This window comes from Lissotriton vulgaris, chromosome 7 (assembly GCF_964263255.1).
Source record: "Lissotriton vulgaris chromosome 7, aLisVul1.2, whole genome shotgun sequence".
Taxonomy (NCBI): Eukaryota; Metazoa; Chordata; class Amphibia; order Caudata; family Salamandridae; genus Lissotriton; species Lissotriton vulgaris.
The window spans coordinates 1,102,002,129-1,102,020,615 of NC_141695.1; the positions used below are offsets into that span (position 1 = coordinate 1,102,002,129).

Below are 18,487 nucleotides of genomic sequence, written 5' to 3' on the forward strand. Positions count from 1 at the left end.
CATGTATGAAAGGGCTATTTGAATTGTGCGGCAGTAGCAGCGGTGACTAAGTTGTGCAGCCAGACAGTAACTATTATGGCAGCGTCTGACAGTAAATGCCGTAATTTATGTTTTTTTAAACTGCCACAAAGGAATTGGCAACGAACACAAACTTGGCAGCAGATCTGTTCTGACAAACTAAATTGGTCACAAAGAGGCAGCTTTTTAAAATATCTTATGAGGTTAAAGCACCTGCTGCAGAGACCTTCGCATGCCTAGCAATTTTCAAGGGATATTATCAATGACAACAATAACTGTAAGTAACACTAGGCAAAGAAAAAGTGACGGCAGTGGTAAGAACAAACGGATTACACATCTGTATAAATCTGAGGTAAGTATCCAACATTTCAAAAGTAAAGTGTGCTCGAATGGACCAACCCTATGCCACCTCAATAGTTTATATAAATATATAAAAAGGAAAGACTTTCATATATAAGATAACACTGGTGGCTAATGCACCTCCTGGAGAGAACCGTAGTTTGTCTAAGCACAGTTCCAACTCAAAAAGTAGCACAGATAGTTAACATGCCGGCAAAGCCTGTTGCAAAGCACATCATATAACATGCAGATCACAGAATTGTATTTTATATAGTTAGGGAACTGTGTTACTTTTTTGGACACACATATCCTTTGTTTTTTGAAAACCATAAATTGCAATCCTTCTAATATAGCACAGTAAGCTGCAAACCTGCACACAGGAGCTACATCCAAACTGTGCGACATGGGTTTAGATCCTGACTGCTTGTCTTTCAATCTGTTGTTATTCGAAGGCTATTGAAGGGTTCCTTTGGTAGTAATATAGTCTTGATGGTATATACCAGTGGTTCTTAACCTGTGGTCCGGGACCAGCAGGGGTCCGTGAAGCCTACTCTAGGGGTCCGCAACTTATAGAAAATTAAATGATATTAACAAACTAGTAAGTGTATCTAAATAAAGAAGCAAAATGTAAAAGTGAACATTTAAACATATTCAGCAAGTGTGAAGCAATTGACATTTCACATGAAGAGAGTTGTCGCTCATGCTCTGATAAGGCGCCACAGTAAGCCCCAGAGCGAAGCATTATTTCGAAAATGTAGGCATGAGTATAAATACCTCTTGAATGTTAAGAAAGCGTGCCCTCAAAATACACTATGGGAGGAAATGAGAAAGACCTCTGAGGATAAAAACTCGGAGAAGTTTTGGGAACTTGTTACACGGGTGGAGAAGGGGGCAGGCAATATATTAGAGAACCATATTGGCCCACCAGTGTGGGCACAACACTTTAGTGCTTTATACATTGCCGAGATCGAAGGTGTGCCTGACTTACACAAGGGTTACTGTGCAATTCACGTTTTAGCACCGGAAGTGAAAAGAGCATTGAATGGCATGAAAAAACCCCTTTAGAACCGATCGATCGGACAGGCAATACACATATGAGTTTCAATTGAAATTTGGGGTGCATAGCACAGAACTTCCACCAACCCCATCAGATCAGAAATCGGAAAAGTGAAGGGACTAAGGTCGTTCCACAACCAACATTGCAATTGAGTGAGCGTGAGTGGTGACCTGACGAGTGGTGGATGTAGTGGAGCAAATGAAGAAGCACATTATAACTTTTGTAATTAACTGGGACCTGGACTATGAGGAGGGCCGTGGGGACTATGAGAGTATTAGCACATCCCCACAGCACAGCAATAGGACCACAACGCCAGAAAAAATCTAACTGGGCGAACTGAGCTAGCTACCACTGCATGGAAGAAGACAAAGGGTACTGGCGGAAACAAAAATATTGTGTATGGTTTGTAATATGGTGTCCTGAAGAAGGTTGAGTGAACCAACTCAAGTACCACCGAAACGCCGGACCAACAGTACTTTTTTAACTAATTGTTTTTTTGTAAATTGCTTCTATGAATAGTCTTGAAAGACATTACTTTTTTACCAATGGTGTTTGTGAATGGCTTCTATGAACAGTTTTTAAATTGTGTTATAATTTGTATTAAAAGGTTTGCAAAGACGAGATGTATTTACCTGTGCAAATGCAACAATGGTGAAAATGTGTGCAACGTGTTTTTAAAAACAAATGTATGATTTTATGGAATGCTTACAAATTGATTGCCCGCAATAAAGTTACACATTTTTATATAAGATAGTGTTCAGTCTTTTATTTAACATTCCTTTGGGTTTCTTGAGTACGTACATTAGTGTTTAGTGCATCTTCATAGCCTCTCAACTAGCAAAGTCACATTCCACTTGACTCAGTGTCGCAAAAGGGAATCATTTTTTTCAGACAGAGATGATGAAACATTCTAATTATGTTTACGAGGAGCAGCCCCAGCTTTGGGCTAGAGTCCTTACAAGAAATATTTAACTCGGTCTTAGCTGTGAATATGATTCCATCTTCTTGGCACTCTCGTACCTATATTTAAGAAGGATGACCAAGCTAGCCCTTCCAACTATCGCCCAATCTCCCTCCTGGACAAGGTGGGGGAAAATCTTCAGAAACGTCCTGCTTAATCGGCTGCAGGGCTGGGTGGACAGTCATAATGTCATGAAGGAGGTACAAGCTGGTTTCAGATCATGGCTAGATAGTATAGATCAAGAAATTCGATTATATATCATCTCACAAAAGTATACAGATAAAAAGGAAATCTTCAATGTATCTTATATCCTTTGATCTGAAAGCAGATTTTGACCTAGTCGACCGGGAGAAATGGTGGGGATCATTAGTAGAAGAAGGGGCTGATACCACCTTGGTATGACCAATAACGGCTCTTCACTCTGGTAGCACCACCAGAGTCCGGTACGGGTCGGGAGGTCAGTGCACAAAAACCTTCAAAGTACAGAAGGGTGTACAACAGGTTTGTGTGTTGGGGTCTTTACTCTTTAGACTCTTTCTGAATTATGCAGTGGAATTTTTACTGAAAGAACCCTTAGACGTTCCTACCATAGCTGGAAAAAGGGTGCCAATATTATTATTCGGTGACAATGCCATTTTGATAGCGCAAGCAGAAAGTGCAATCCATAATCTTTATTACCGTTTTGTAGATTACTGTGAAAGGAAACCCCTGGCTAGAACAAAAACCAAAGGTAGAGTATGGCCTTTGAGATCTTACCCCAATTTTAAGTGGAAGCTTACAATAGATGGTGTGCCTATCGAGACTGTTAAACAGTACGACTATTTAGGATACTGTTCGCTGTGAAATTGCAGTGGAGAAGCCATATTCAGAAGGCAACCACAGTATTGAAACATGTGGCTGGGGCGATCTTGAAGTTCAGACATAAGGCCGTTGCCAGAAGTATTAGTATTATATATTGCAGATCTACAAACTAAAGGCAGCAGCAGCTCTCTTTGGGGCTGAACCTTGGGGGCATGCAATTCTTCACTCATTACAAGTGGCCGAGAATAACTTTCTGAGAGCTTTGTTGAGGTTACAGCCAGGCGCCCCCTAGTTAGTTCTCTTTGCAGATCTTAGTTTTACCCCAATAGAGGAGGTTGCAGCTCCCAGACCAGTGCTATATTGGGTAAGGCTGGCGAGAATGTCTTGAATAACCTGCAGCTGGGGTTTCTATGGACTGACCCAAGTAGAGTAAGGCGGGATACTGCTGATTTGATTAAGGACCATTACTACGAGTACAAGCAAACGAGGAAGTGCACTGCGTTGAAGTCAAGGTCCTTATCTGATAATTATTTAAGCAGGGACCATGGCTCTCCTTATATGTTCTATCTAGATTTGATTTACCCTGAGCTTAAACAAACATAGTACATAAAATATAGATTGGGTACCTTGCTGACCAGGGAATATGTAGCCGAGAAGCTATAGGCTTGCTGCTGGTTCCCTTCACTATAGTTGTGGATTTGGAGGAAAGGATAACCTTCAACGTTTTCTACTGTTTTGCACAAAATATGACCCGGCACGCAGGCAATTGCTTCTTCCACTCTTTGGATTATATGGGGCTAGTTGTGTCAAATCGGCACTCCCGCTCTGCCTTAGAACTGATGATGAGTATGTTCTCAACTCTGTCCTAGCATCATACTTATGGACTGCTTGGCCACGTTTGAGAGAGCTGTTTTAGGTATTAAGTCAACTGGATGACGTACAATTGATAGTCAACCGCTGTTGGGTCCCCTTCTTATGACCTTATGCTCAGGCACTGTCTCAACAGGACGCTATTTCCATTTTACACATTATATGGATGTCATTTTTTTGTATTTTCATATTGATTTTATGTGCCTGTGCCCTTAACAGGATGCTCACTTGCAGTTATTGATCCCAGTGCTGAAAGTTGATGATTTGTTGTTACATTGCCCCTTATTTGATTTTATGCATTGTGTAGAACAGGCCAGATGTACAAAAAAGTTAGTTTGCGATTTCCTAATGGCGAATTGTTGCGATTCGCAACTAGGAAATCGCAAACACCCATGTACATGTTATGATTCCCAGTGGGTCGTAAATAGACCTACCTCATTAATATTCATGAGGCAGGTCTTGCTTTGTGACCCATTGAGACTGGACTGCTCTCACAGGGATGGTGGCCTGCAGAGGACAGCAGACCACCTTGTCTGTGATTGCTTTTTAAATAAAACAATTTTTGTTGTTGTGATGCAGCTGTTTTCCTTAAAAGGATGCATTTCAAAAATAAAAAGCTACCTTTTCATTTTTTAAGAGCAGACAGTTCTCCGTGGGACCACTGCCTGCTCTTAAAAAATGTTGCTCAAATTCACAAAGGGTAAAGGATCCCTTGGGGACCACTTCCCATTTGTGACTGGGTTACCACTAATTTTAAGCTGGTGGTAACTGCAAATGGTTTGTGAATGCATTCCCGGTCGCAAAAACATTCCTTAAACACCAGCGTCACTTGCTATTAGGAAGGGACGTCCTTAACACTCCCCTTCCTAACAGCGACTCGCAAACCCTATTTGCAATTCAGTAATAGGTTACTAAATCGCAAACAGGGTTTGGTACATTAGAAAATGCTTTTTTCTGGTTTCAAACAGCTTGATTCTGTGAATCAGGCCGTTTGCAAGCAGAAACAAGAGCTGAAAGACAAGCGCTTGCCTTACGGGTGCGAGCAGCTAACAGAAGTTGGCGCTGCTCGCTCCCGCAAGGTAAACACCATACATGCACGAGGGCTGATTTGAAACAGTGCAGAACATGCATGACTTTACACAAAAGCCCAGAGTGATTCCAAGAGGTCACTCCAACGCAGCGCTTACGTGATGCGTAGGCAAGATCTAAAAAGCTTTGTACATCTGGATTATGTTCTTACAGTTCTTTGCACTTGCACTTTAACAGGATCTTGCTGTGCAGTGATTTATTAATTGATTGATTTTATTGGGGCAGTGCCTAAGGGGGGCGTGTAGGTTTTTTGCGCGCTCTTTTTATGCTTCCTCAGGCATTTAATTTTCTTGATTTGTTTTGTAGCTGAGAGAATAAAGGTAACAGAGCTTACTTGCTATAATAATCATGTCATTTGTTTGATTGCACTACATTTGTATTAGATTTATAAACAATGTTATTAATCAATGGTTTTATTCATTTAAGGCTGGCAGCTGAAACAATAAACATTAAACCACATGAAACAGCAAATGAAATTGGAGGCTAAAAATGTTGTTTGTATCTTCAGACTGATTTGTGAGAGCAGTGCACGTTCATCAAATAGAAAGTAGTAAGGACGATGAGTGCCTTCAATGCAATTTAGAAAAGCTTCAATCTTCCCAATAACATTTTAACTTTAGATTTTTTGTTTAAATATTTTTTGGTGAATTAAAAAATATTTCATCTTTTGTGTATTTGTTTGATGATTGCTTGTTTCGGCATTTTTGTGTATTGTTTTATGGCTCAAATCTTCAAAATATGCTTAGGCCAGGGTCCCCAGCTTCTATTAAGGAATTTGTGGGGGTTCCAGGATTCGAATAATAATTTTTAGGGTCCCTGAGTTCCAGGAATGATTAAGGGGTGGTGGAGGGGCATAGAAGTCAAAGGTTAAGAACCATTGGTATAGACAACCCCAACCACATAGTTACAATTTAAATACTGACTTTGTATTTCTCCCACTAATGCATTCTTAACATCTAATGCCTACCAGAATAGACAATATGTGACCCTCATCCTCTAATGAAACATTTCATGTACATTGATTTACACAGTTGTATGATTTACTCTCTGTATAATGTATATGATGTAAAGCACAGTGACACCTTAATGTTAGAAGGGTAGCACTATAAAAAAAAAGAAAATAAGGTAGTACTATTTAAATCATTATTTGTGTTATTACTCATACAAATACATCTGACATTTTTTAATTGAATGCCTCTCTCTTTCATATAGGGGGTTGAACAAAGACAAAAACCTGCCTTCAAATCATTGCTTCTCTTAAGCTCTTATGAAATAATATCAAATTGGGGGCCTATGTTCCACCACATTGCTTTGGCACCTAGGTATTAGGCTCCAGATAGTTCCCAGCTGGGATGATAAACAAAAGAAGGGCTGTTGTCCTTTTAAATCAGGCTTTTGTTTTGTGCCCAGCTGGAAATGGACATAAGAAATCACACACTGCCTGCAGGATGATGCTTGGAAAGGAAAGAAGATAACATGTGGCACTACTGAATGTAACAGTGCCAGCAAGTTACAGTGGGACAAATTCAGCATTTTTCACTGGGTCCAACCCGGATCCCGGTTCTGCCTCAATAATAGCTGGCGGATTCAGGATCAACCTGGATCCCCCTCATTTCCTGCCCTGGATCTAGGTGTAAGTTGAGATTTCAAATATAAATATAAAACAAATAGGGTGTTTATTATGCGACTGCAGTCATTAATGTATGCACTGCATTCCACTAGAATTGGCTAGCCATTTAATGTAGAACCACGAACTCCCAGATGTCCCATCTTTTTGAAAGATGTAATAGAAACTCCTATGTTTGATGTTTTTACTTACACCAGTATCTGTCAACATAGAATAATATGCCCAACTCCATTATTCTTCAAAAATGCCCGTTCTCAAAATGCACCTCAATGAAATCAAAAGACTCTCAGAAGCCCTACCAGCATATTAAGCTGGCACGAAACAATGTGGGCCTTTCTTCGAGGAGGCAGCTGGAAGCTGCGTGATGTAAGGACCACTCATACTACTGCCTATGTAAGTGTGAGGGGCTTCGGGTTATATGGTTTGTTATGCACATATTTTTGTTTCTTGTTTACTGGTGAATCTTGTTATTGACGCCTATCCGTACACGAACGCCAGCACAACTAATGACTCTGCATTTCAGTACGTACATGTGCAAGCCGGAGTAACCAGGTACCAATCTTCACACCACAATGGACATTTACATTTGTAAGATGTAAACTGAATATTATGCCACTGAACTCCCACTTCCCTTCCACTTCCCTCATCTAAGTGTAGGTGAAGTATTGGGATTACTCATATAGGTATTATCCATCCAAGCTCCTTTTGCTGTCTATTTTGCATTGTGAAATGTACAGATTTTGAATAGGCACTTACATGTGGCACGAACTGTAACAACTGCAAATCCCAGCAGTGCATACATATGTAATTGTCATATAGTGACTGTACATTAACTCAATAAATACCGACTGACAAAAAAAAACGCATTTACAATTCAACGGTCTCGCCTTTGCAAAAGTTAGAGCTATTGGCATTGTAAATGACAACATTTTTATTTATGTGTTGGTTTTGAAAACAGATAAATAAATGGCATTGTCATTTACAATGCCAACAGCTTAATCTCTTGCAAATGCGAGACGTATTGCATTTGTAATGCAATAGGTCGCGTATTTACGCAAGTTTGAGCTATCGACATTGCAAATAACTACGCGTTTTATTTATGTTTCAAAAACACAGCCACACACACACACAGAGCCACATACACACACACAAACACACACCTACAGAACCACACACACACACACACAGAGCCACACACACTAACAGAGCCACACACACACACACACACAGAGTCACACACACAGCCAAACACACACACAGAGCCACACACACACACACAGAGCCAGACACACACACACAACACCAAGCCACCGCCTTTCTTTGACAGTGACTGTTGTACTCTAATTTTCTGGTGGAAGGGCTCTCTCAAACAGTGATCTAGCCACGTTTAACTTTTTTTTCCAGAAACGAAGTTCTGGTTACATTCTGTGGCGGGGCTTGTGTGGAGCATTACTGCACGACAATGGAGGGCGCAGCATACTACGTGAAAACAAAACAGTGCATATTTCCCATGTATTAATTCCATTTGAGCCACAGGCTCATTGGCTAGAGCAGTAAAATGCCAACAGTATACACAGAGAGCGGTGCGAGCTTGGGCACTGCGCCCCGCCGGCGCAATGCCCAGGGGCCCCCTTGCCGGCTGCAGAGACCGGAACTATGCCTGGCAGGGATGCGCCCATGCCACAAGAGAAACTGCAAAATGGGGTCAATGACACCGCGAACCACAGGGATCTGAAGATGGACTCGCAGGAGGGGCGCACTGCACCCCAGGGCCAGCAGCAGAGGTTTGCACTGCCACCGAAGGACTGGGCCCAAGGCTCAGCAGAACCACAAGAGGAGTACAATGGTACCCCGAACACTCAATGAAACCAGAGGGGAGTACTACCACTGCAAAAACACAAGAGGGGCAATGCCACCCCCAATCGCTGGCCTCATCTTGAACCGCGCGAGGGGTTCACATCCACTCCAAATGATAGCGGCCTCCGCTCACCACCTGGGATGAACAGAGCCCCCACTGAACTCACTACCAAACGGAGCCTAAATGAATGAGTCCAGCACCATTGGATCTGCAAGAAACTGATTCCTGTCTAACACTAGAAGTAACTGGAGCCCCAGTTACAGGGACCGGTCTTCGGTAGTTCTGCGCACCTTCTTAGCACTGTTCATTGATTCGATGCTTAAACCAGCATACCACACGACACACGAGTAGCACCATGTCAGAATCGTGCAGGAAAGCCAAAACACCATCACACTGAAGGTGCAGGGTTGCAAAGAGCTCGCAGCAACACACACGGTAGATGCAGCCCCTAAACCCCTCCTCCCTCGCTCCCTACCAAGCGTATGTTGAAGAGATGACCCCAGCCCCCCCCCAAAAAAGCGTGGCACCAGAGACGACATGGGGTGTCTTAACCTGTTCCGCCCCAGGAACGCGCAGGGAAGGGATTTACGGGTCGGGAGCTCGCTCGCAAGAGCATGGACACATGGTGCATCCCTGAGTACCCAAAGCAGCACACAGCTCCTCACAGTGCCACAGACATGAGGTTGTCAACATGTACGCCCGCAAGCACTCGGGATGCCCGCGGCCCCTGGCACAAGTGGGGTCCAGCAGTGTATACCCCCATACCACCATGCGGAGATCTCTGCCCCGACACATGAGCAGAACAAAGATGCGCGCGTCCCCAGGGCTTGGGTGCTGTTTCACCATATTCCACCTAACCGGAGCACCGACTCTGGTCACTGTACACACGCAACTGAGTTATGCGAGTGTGGAGGTAGCGTGGGGATCGGTTAATGACGCCCGGGTACCAGAATAATAAGAAACGCAGCTGGCCAGTCATTACACACATTTATGGTACATGCAACAACTGCAATACAAAGTCTGTAAATTCTATAACAAGTAAATTCAGCAAACCGAAAATTAATCATTTTACTAAGTCATTTAAAATTTGAAGATTTTCCTATTTTGTGAGGTAGGGTTTACTATATTTGACAAATCCGCCTCACGTCGCTTAATAAAACATAAGCCTCTCTATGTAGGTCTGTTTTGCATTGGGGCAATTATGTCATTTAAACTTATTCTGACAGGCTGCCAGAAAGCTGAACAACTAGTATCGGACGATCCTTAATTGCAGCTTCATCTGAGAATTATGTAAACGCACTGGGACATGCAATATGCTGTGCGGTGCCCGGTTAATGCAAATTGGGCACCGATCCTCTGGTTGTGGGGATGTCGCTGCTGGATTCCCCCTGCCAGGTCCGTGGCCAGCTGTGGAGGTCACCCACGGTGACTGGCTCCAGTAATGCAGGCATGAGTTACTAAGAGCCCGCCGTGGTGTGCAGCGGCGTCGCAGGAAGTTTTTCGGCGGCGGAAAGTTACCGGCAGTCACAGGAGGCGAACTAATGTGCACAGAGGGAGGCCCAACACGGACGGACGGCGAGAGAGAGAGCCCTTCTAGATCGATGCGTTAGCTGAAATGCAATCAAAAAAACAAGTGCTCAACATGACACCCCCCGTCCCTTTCAGACTGACTTCCTGCTGAAGTAAAATGTTCCTTATGTTCTGTATGGGGCCATCTGTTGGACCCATAAAGAAGATAAGAAACCTTTTACGCCACCAGTAAGTAAAGTAAGCCAGTCTGAAAAGGACGGGGCTTAGAGAGAAAGAAGAAAGTTTCTAGGACCTCTTCTCCAATGGCTGGCTACCGTTTTGCATGAACGGTAACGTCAGCCAATGGAAAAGGGGGCGGGGCTTAACCTCGCTAGTGGAAAATACTCTATGTCATTAAATCTCGCCAGCTTTACTGCGCATGTGCACTGTCTTTTGCAGGCTGAGACCTAAAAACAATATGGGCCCTTTTTTAGCATCAAAGGATACCAACTACTGGCATTCTAAAATGCATTTTCGTCTCAAAGTATGTGCCTGATGCTTCCAAAGAAGTCTTGCATGGGCTCAGCATCACAGTGCCCGCTTCCTCTTCACAACTTTTTTGTTCAGCTTATCCGTTGATCCCTGTGGTTCAGCAGCAGCCTGTGCACAGGGCCTGAAAGGCCCGGCTCCTTTAGATAGCATAGGAGACTGCACACACTAAATAATCTTACTCCACATGGAGGTAACATGCCTTTCTTTTAGATAATTACTAGCTAGCCAAACCACAGCAGAAAGAGTAAAGCCTGTGCTACAAAAATAAATTCTGAGGAGAGTCTTTGCCAATAATAATTTATATTGGATTATACTGTATTTAAGTATTGTTATAGTGCCTAATAACGTTATGTGGGGCGCACATGAGGGTATTAGGGTGCTATACCATGTAGGGTGTGTAACTGGAAGGATGTTGTATTCATTTGTAATTCTATGTGAGATGTGTTTTATTGTACATGACCACCACGGTGCCGCTATGGTGTTATAGGACATAGTGCTTAGCGAAGTGTTGGATGAACGCACATGAGAGAAATATGAAGTTATAGTCTATGGTATGCTGGCAGTTTTGATGTTCCATGTAGGGTCCCTTATGGCAATTATGATTTCATTCAGCAATCAGTCCAATTTTCTGGCTACAGTGCAGGATCAACTACTTTGCTGTACTACAGAGCCAGGCAGGTATGGCTTGGGGAAGAGACAGAGATTTTCTAGGATGGATTGTCTTACAGTCTCCGCGTCTATAAATGTCATTATAAGTTACTGACTAACGATAAGAGAATGAAGCTAGTTGGGACCTGCACGGTGGACTTTTTGAGTGTCCTCTGGGGGCCAGCAGTATTACAGATCTTTTCATTCATTTTGTTTCCAAATATTTCTATTGACAGCTTTTTTGTTTTAATACATTTATCATTAGCGGTACTCCTGTCACACAATTCTAGTGCTACAGCCAGACCTCTTCATTCATTACGTGCCTGTCTAGGGAAGCGGTTAGTTGCCATGGATTGTTAGAGGTACTGGATGAAAGACATTTGTTGTAGTGGTCTCATTCGAAGTAAATGTAGGAGAGTTATATGGTGTGAACACTTATCATGCAGCCTGACTTGGAATACAATTGTCTGATTGAGGACTAGGCAAGATCAGCAGAGGATATGCCTATGCCAAGCACAGTCCCCAGTTTGCAGTGTTGCCACACTGGCAGACTATGTGAATTGCCACTGGAAAGTTCTGATAACTAGTTCTCATCATGGAGGCTTTGGGGGCGCCATGCATCGTCTCCTATCTGAACTAAAAGAGCATGTGACCAGTTCAGACAGAAGCCCAAGGGGGCAAGGCCGAGACCAAGATTTCCATATTCAGGAATGTATTCAATGAGCAAGAACAAGGTATTTCAACAAGAAATGCTGTTTATACCACAGAGCTACAATGTAAAAGATCGTACACAATTTGGGTGGTAGAATACATTTTTGCATGTGAGATGCATAATCAGTGCTGGTGGTGAGAAATACAAGCAAAAGACAGTTAACAATAAACAGGCGGGAGAATTTTGGCAATGTGAATGAGAGGTCATGGGCAACATGCGGGCTTTATGTTTCAATTTGAGGCTTTTGCTCCTGATAATATATATATATACACACACACACATGTATAAAGAACGAAATATAGAAGCGCAAGGGGCACTACTATAAGTGACAAAACAGCTGCAGGCTCCTCTGTGTGCCAGGTATAGAACTAACTCCAAAAGTGAAGCAGTATTCACCCTGCCAACTATCCAGCTATGGAGATATTTGGCCCACACAAGCCTGACTGAAGAGCGTCTGCCACAACCCCACTACCTTCAGAAAAGATCACATCTGGTGGGACCCTTTCAAAGCAATTTGGACTTCTTGGGATGGGGGAAACGCAGTAGGCCTTCCAATAGTTGCCTATCGCATCGATATTTCAGACACAATATAGTCGCTAATAATTGTCAATTCAACAAAACCCGCGCACCCCAATGACTCAATTGCTTTTACTGGCAATTTTGAGGAACATAGAAGGTGCCAAAAAGTGTCAGAAGATGACCAAATGTCTAGCTCTAAGAAATGGCAGAGGGACTCCAAGGCACTCAGACATTCCTGAAATTCAGAAATGCCCATAACTGGCGTCCAGAGATACAAACTTTTCATATAAATGAATATCCATGAATTTCTTGTTCCTTCTCCGAGCACACCACTCTAGATTGCACACACTGGTACTCATGATTACTCCACTTTGAAGACAAGGAGTGCCCCACATAGGAGGCAAGCCACAAGTGCCCATGTAATGGCCAGAACTTTCTCATACTGGTAGTCTGGCTTGTCCCACAAAATAGGCCATAAGTGCCATGCATAAAGTCCAAGAATGCCCGCATTGGAGGTCAGGAGTGCTACACACTAGTGAATGAATGCACCGCACTGGATCTCAGGAGAGCCCTTCACTGGAGACGAGGAGTGTGTTACACTAGATCCATGAAGCCTCCAGTAACCAGGATACTTCCATACTGGAGGCAAGGGTTGTCTCACTCTGGAGGCAATAAGTGTCTTCATTGCACATCAGTAATGCTCTTCATTGGAACCAGAAATGTCACGTACAGAGGTCCTGAATGTTCCCACACTGAAGGCCAGGAGTGTGCCAGCACAGAGGTTGGAGGCCATTACTCTCCAACACTATCGCTCTGGAATGTGCCATGCTGGCGGCCGGATGTGAATCACAATAGAGGCCAAGTGTGTCTCACATTGGAGGCAAGTCTTACCCAACTCTGGAGCAGAAGTAACTCACATTGAAGGCCAGTATTGTTCCGCAATGGACACCGGGAGTGTCACACATTGGAAGCCATTTTGTCACCCACATTTAAGGCCAGGAGTGTTCCACACAGGAGGTCAGGATTGCCCCATGTTCGACGCAGAGGCCAGGAAAGTACCATATGATCACCCAGGATTGTACCACATTGGCGAATCACATGTCTCACAGTGAAGGCCGTGTCTCACATTAGAGGCTAGGATAATCTCACATTGGAGACGAGGACTGTCCCACATTGGAGCCGAAGTGTCTCACAACGCAGCCTGCATTTATTCCCCACTGCAATAGAAGGAGTTTCACACCCGAATGCCATGAATTTCCAATACTGAAGGTCACAACTGTTTTAAAAAAAGATCAAGATTCCCCATGCTGGGGGTTAGGACTGCCGCACATTACCACCTATAATTGTCAGAAATTGGTTGCCTGAAATGTCTCCCATTGGAGAAGGAAATAGTACTACATTTGGGGCTAGAAATGTCTTAACACTTAAGCCTAAGAGCGGGTCACATTGAAGGCCATGTTAGTCCCACACCGGTGGCCCAGAATGCTACACAACAGCAATAAGAAATTAGTACTTTTAGATGCACATAACAAGGCAACCACACTTTAGCTCCTTATACGAGTGTGAGTCACTGGGCAGCTTTTGTAACATGAATCCTTTAAGTTCTTGTTTATGGCTCCTTTGACTTTAATTGGATACTTGGTCTCCGGGAGTCTCATAAATACGACCTCTTGCAGTGGATGAGCGGGGTGTAATTAATTAGACTAGGAGAGAAGCATGGAGAGATAATGGACGATTGAGAGATGGAGAGAGGACGGATGAAGACAGGGATAAAGGAGGATAGAGGAATGGTGAGAAGGCGAGATGGATGAGAGAAAGATGGATGGAATGAAAAGAAAAATAGAATGATGAATAGAAAGATAGAAGGAAGGTAATATGGATAGATGATGGGTGGACGAATGGTGGAAGAAGAAAGGCTAAAGAAAAGACTGTATGATTGGAGAGAGGAAAGGACAGATGAAAGATTCAAAAGGAGAAAGAAGGATGGGAGGGGTAGATGGATGGCCAGATAAATGCATTAAAAAGTCGAGAGCATGGAAAAAAAGTAAAGAAATCAATAAGGAAAAAACAACAAAAACGGATGGTAAGAAGGAAGCACAAAATTCGGAAAGAACGATGGAGAGACGGGAAAAAGAAAGTTAAAGAATTTTAGAATTCCCTCAAGGAAGCAATCTCCTACAGGGCTGCAAGGATCGCTTGCCTCAACCACTCACTCAGAACTATTTGGGACATGGTTCAAAGTAGGGGTAATGCATGTGTACAGAATCGTTAACTTTCAACAATATTGCATTTAAATTATTGAACACTTCGGACAATTGTTTGAAGACGGATGCAGCATGAACAATTTCGACTGTTTCTCATAATTTATGTAACGCGGATGCAGCCGCTGCCCATGCTGGGTGCATTGCATGATATGATGTTGCATGAATAATTTCGTCTATTTCTCAATGAGTTATGTAACGCCGCTGCCCATGCTGGGTACACTGACTGGCATGCCTCTATGCTGCCGCTGCCTCTCCCCGCCCCTCACCTCGGTGGCCGTGGTGCTGCCGTAGACGTCGGCGCTGTAGCTCCAGCCGTCCAGGCACTTCTCCTGCGGCACCTCGCTCAGGTCCACGTCCACCCCCGGGGTCAGTCCCAGCGCCGAGAAGTTGCTCAGAAGCGCCAGTCGGTAGCGGCGGCACCTGCTCTCCGCCAGGGTCCCGTCCGCCTGCTTCTCCAGCGGCAGGCTGGCGTTCCTCCAGGGGGCACTGAGGTTGGCGCCGGCGGGCACCAGGCAGCGGTGGTCCGGGGTGGCGGACAGGAACATGACGGACATGCCATTGAAGCCGTTAGGGATGGTGCTGGCGCTGAGCAGGAAGAAGATGGTGCGCTGGAAGGGCCCCCACTCGCCCAGGAAGGCGATGGACTGGTCATAGTCTCTCATGGCAGCGGGCAGCGGCGGTGGCACGGAGGGTGCAGTCCAGGGGGCAGCTCGCTGTGCTGGGCAGAGGGTCAGGTCTTGCCTCGGTCACCGGCTCCACGGCCCTGGGACGGTCCCTGTGGCGGCACTCAGCCTACATGACCGTCCGCCGAGGAAGCGGGCAAAGGATCACTGGCTGGCGCATCCCACACGTTACACAAACACAGTCCTCGCAGCGACACGCCCCCCCCCTCCGCCCCCAAGGAGATGCAAAGTAGCAGCCCGGCACCGACTATTGGACAGAACTGAGGGATCGAGGTGTCAGGTACTCATTCCTCGTGTCACAATTATTTTTTGCATTATACAGCGCGAATTCGAGCGCGCAGGCATTGGAGTCCTTTGCATAAGCACCAGTTACATATCTGCACAAGGACACGTTCATGTTTTTTGTAGGCGCAGGAAGATTAAGAGTGTCGCCTAGAATCAAAGGGTCTTGGGTGGCTCCCAGACTAGAACTTCGAGTGTTCCCCAGCTCCACCAAGGTCGGCAACGCTGGCCGCTATGCCATATCCTCCACCGACGGTGACCCACTCATTCCTGAATTGAAAAAACGTACTCGCGGGTGATTATTTAATCCATAAATGAGGGATCAAGTTGTCGCAAAGGAAAAGTGGAGTCTTATGGGTTAGAGCTTGAAAAGAAGTGTCTGTCGGTCTTCGTTTACATTTATAAAAAAAAATACTGCAAAGAAATTGGCAACACGGACATAAGTAACAGAAATGTGTTCTACCTTACTTAAATGGCCACAAAGAGGCCTCGTTTGTCAAAACTGTCTTTATTATTCTTCGGGTATGCAAATAGCAGGACAGATCATGCAGTACAGTTCCTGCACAAAAGCACACAGCATGCGAGTTTCCAATAATATGCAAATTGACCCAGCAATTTTCAAGCATCAATACAAAATGTCACGATAACTCCCAATAAAAATGTCACGATAACTCCCAATAAAAATGTCACGATAATTCCCGTGATTAATGTTTTTCCTGGAGGGAGAAGGAAGCTTTGTCTGGTAGTGGAAGTTGTGACTCATCGGAGCGCAGAAGGTTAATATGTGTTCTGCAAAGAACGTGTCCCATTCAGATCACAAAGTGCATTTACTATAAATAGGTTAATGTGTTATCGATTTTGTCAAAGAGATCCTTTTGATACTTGCAGTTTAAAGTTAAAATCCTACTATAAAGCAGTGAGCTATCAACTGCCCTCAAAGAGCTGCCTGCGTGCAAACTGCAAGGAATATATTACAGATACATGTTTTTTGCCCAGTCTTTCCTCATCCTAATATTGCAAAAAAGGTTCATTTGAGTAGAAATCAATTCTTATTATCAAAGAAAATCCCTAACAATGGTGTTACATTTAAAATTCTGAATTTGTGCTTTTCCAAACCGATGGTTCTTAAACTATACAGCCTACCAGTATGGATGACATGTGACTCCTACACCTTGTAGGCCTCTGTCTTATGTAACATTTCCTATAAACTGATTTACACATGCATGATTGTCTCCGTGCAAGGTATGTGTGAAGTAAAGTGTTCCGACACCTTAAATTGGTATGCGTGGCGCTATAAAAGTACATGAATCTAGGAGACCGTGGTTATGGAGACTTGCGATCATTGCCAAATGGTGGTAGTGAGGGAATCCGTGGCAAGGTAATCATGGGGGGGGCGCCAACAAACATTGTCGCACAGGGCACCACCAGTACTAAAGCCGGCGCATCTCATGGCAGGGCGATCCGCACCCCTGGCCCCCCTCAAATATAAGGTTTCCTCCCTTCAGAATTTAAAAAGATGTAGGGCTCTCGTCAGGGTAGGACAGGCACTTGGTGGCAGACCCACCGAGAGGTATTGAACCAAGGGACCCCAGATATATTTGACATTTTTGTGGGTGTCTAATAATATAGCTGCCGATGCGCTCCAAAGTAAGCATGGGCGAATTTTGCGAATCTTGCTTTCGTGAATTTTGCGGATTTGCGAACTCGCAATCCGCAAAAATCCACGAATTCTCGCGAATTTGCGGATTTTTTTTTGTGTGTTCGCGCGGGTTTCTGCCAGTTCGCGAGGGTTTTGTACAATTTCGCAAACGCGAACTTACCTGTCGGGTCGCAAGTTTTGCGAACTTGTTGTTTCTACGTGTCCAGCCTGTTTGGGACACTCTTCTTCATCACTGCCACCCTCTGTCACCACTGCCACTCTCTGACTACTCATGCCACCCTCTGGCCCACCCATGCCACCCTCTGTTTCATCACAGCACCCTCTGGTTGTCCAGTGTACATTATTGTGGCAAAGCAAAGCACACCTTCCCTGCCTCAAGTGACCTGAATTAATTTGGGGCTGATTAATGTGTCACAGAATATTTTTTTAGCTGGCACCTGCTTCCTTAGTGCTTCCTGATTAGTGATCTTTTGCACTTGCTAAGTGCTTTCATTGTTGCAAAATTAGTTACAACACCTGCCCTGCCCCAACTGACAATAATGAATTAGGGGCTGATTAATGTGTCACTGGATTTGAACTTCCAGCCTGGCTCCTGCTTGTCTCCCTTAGCTGTAATTCAGGACCTTTGTGGCATATGTGTAACTATTCTGAGGGTCAGAGCAGGGTCACATAATAGTTGCAAGTAGGCAACTGAACTCTGGAGGGGCCCCTCAGGAAGCACTACAGGAAATGGCTACTAATGATGAGCTTGAACTTTTGAACCTAGTAAGTAGTTTCAGTTTTGCTAAGATCGTATTTCTGCAATTTAGCGCTTATTCGCGGGGCGCGAAGTTGAACTGGGAAGCCGCGAACTCACGCGAACAGTGCGAGCAAGCCATAAAATCCGCTGCTCGCGGATTTGCGGATTTTGCGGGAAATTCGCGAATCTCGCGGATTGCGAATTTACCGAAAATCCGCAAAACCCGCGAGCGGAACGGATTTTTCGCCCATACTTACTCCAAAGTCACTGCTATCCACAGCCTGGCATGCTATTGAGTC

General features: G+C 44.4%; 1 protein-coding gene across 1 annotated transcript in view; it reads right to left on the reverse strand.

Moving 5' to 3' along the window:
- Positions 1 to 15,699, reverse strand: part of LOC147702976 (solute carrier family 22 member 4-like) — a 400,838-nt gene extending 385,139 nt beyond the window's left edge. Inside the window, exon 1 of the mRNA XM_086931556.1 lies at positions 15,091 to 15,699. Coding sequence (XP_086787682.1) covers positions 15,091 to 15,486 — 396 coding nt within the window. The 5' untranslated portion in view covers positions 15,487 to 15,699. The remainder of the gene's footprint in view (positions 1 to 15,090) is intronic.
- Positions 15,700 to 18,487: the final 2,788 nt, after the last annotated feature.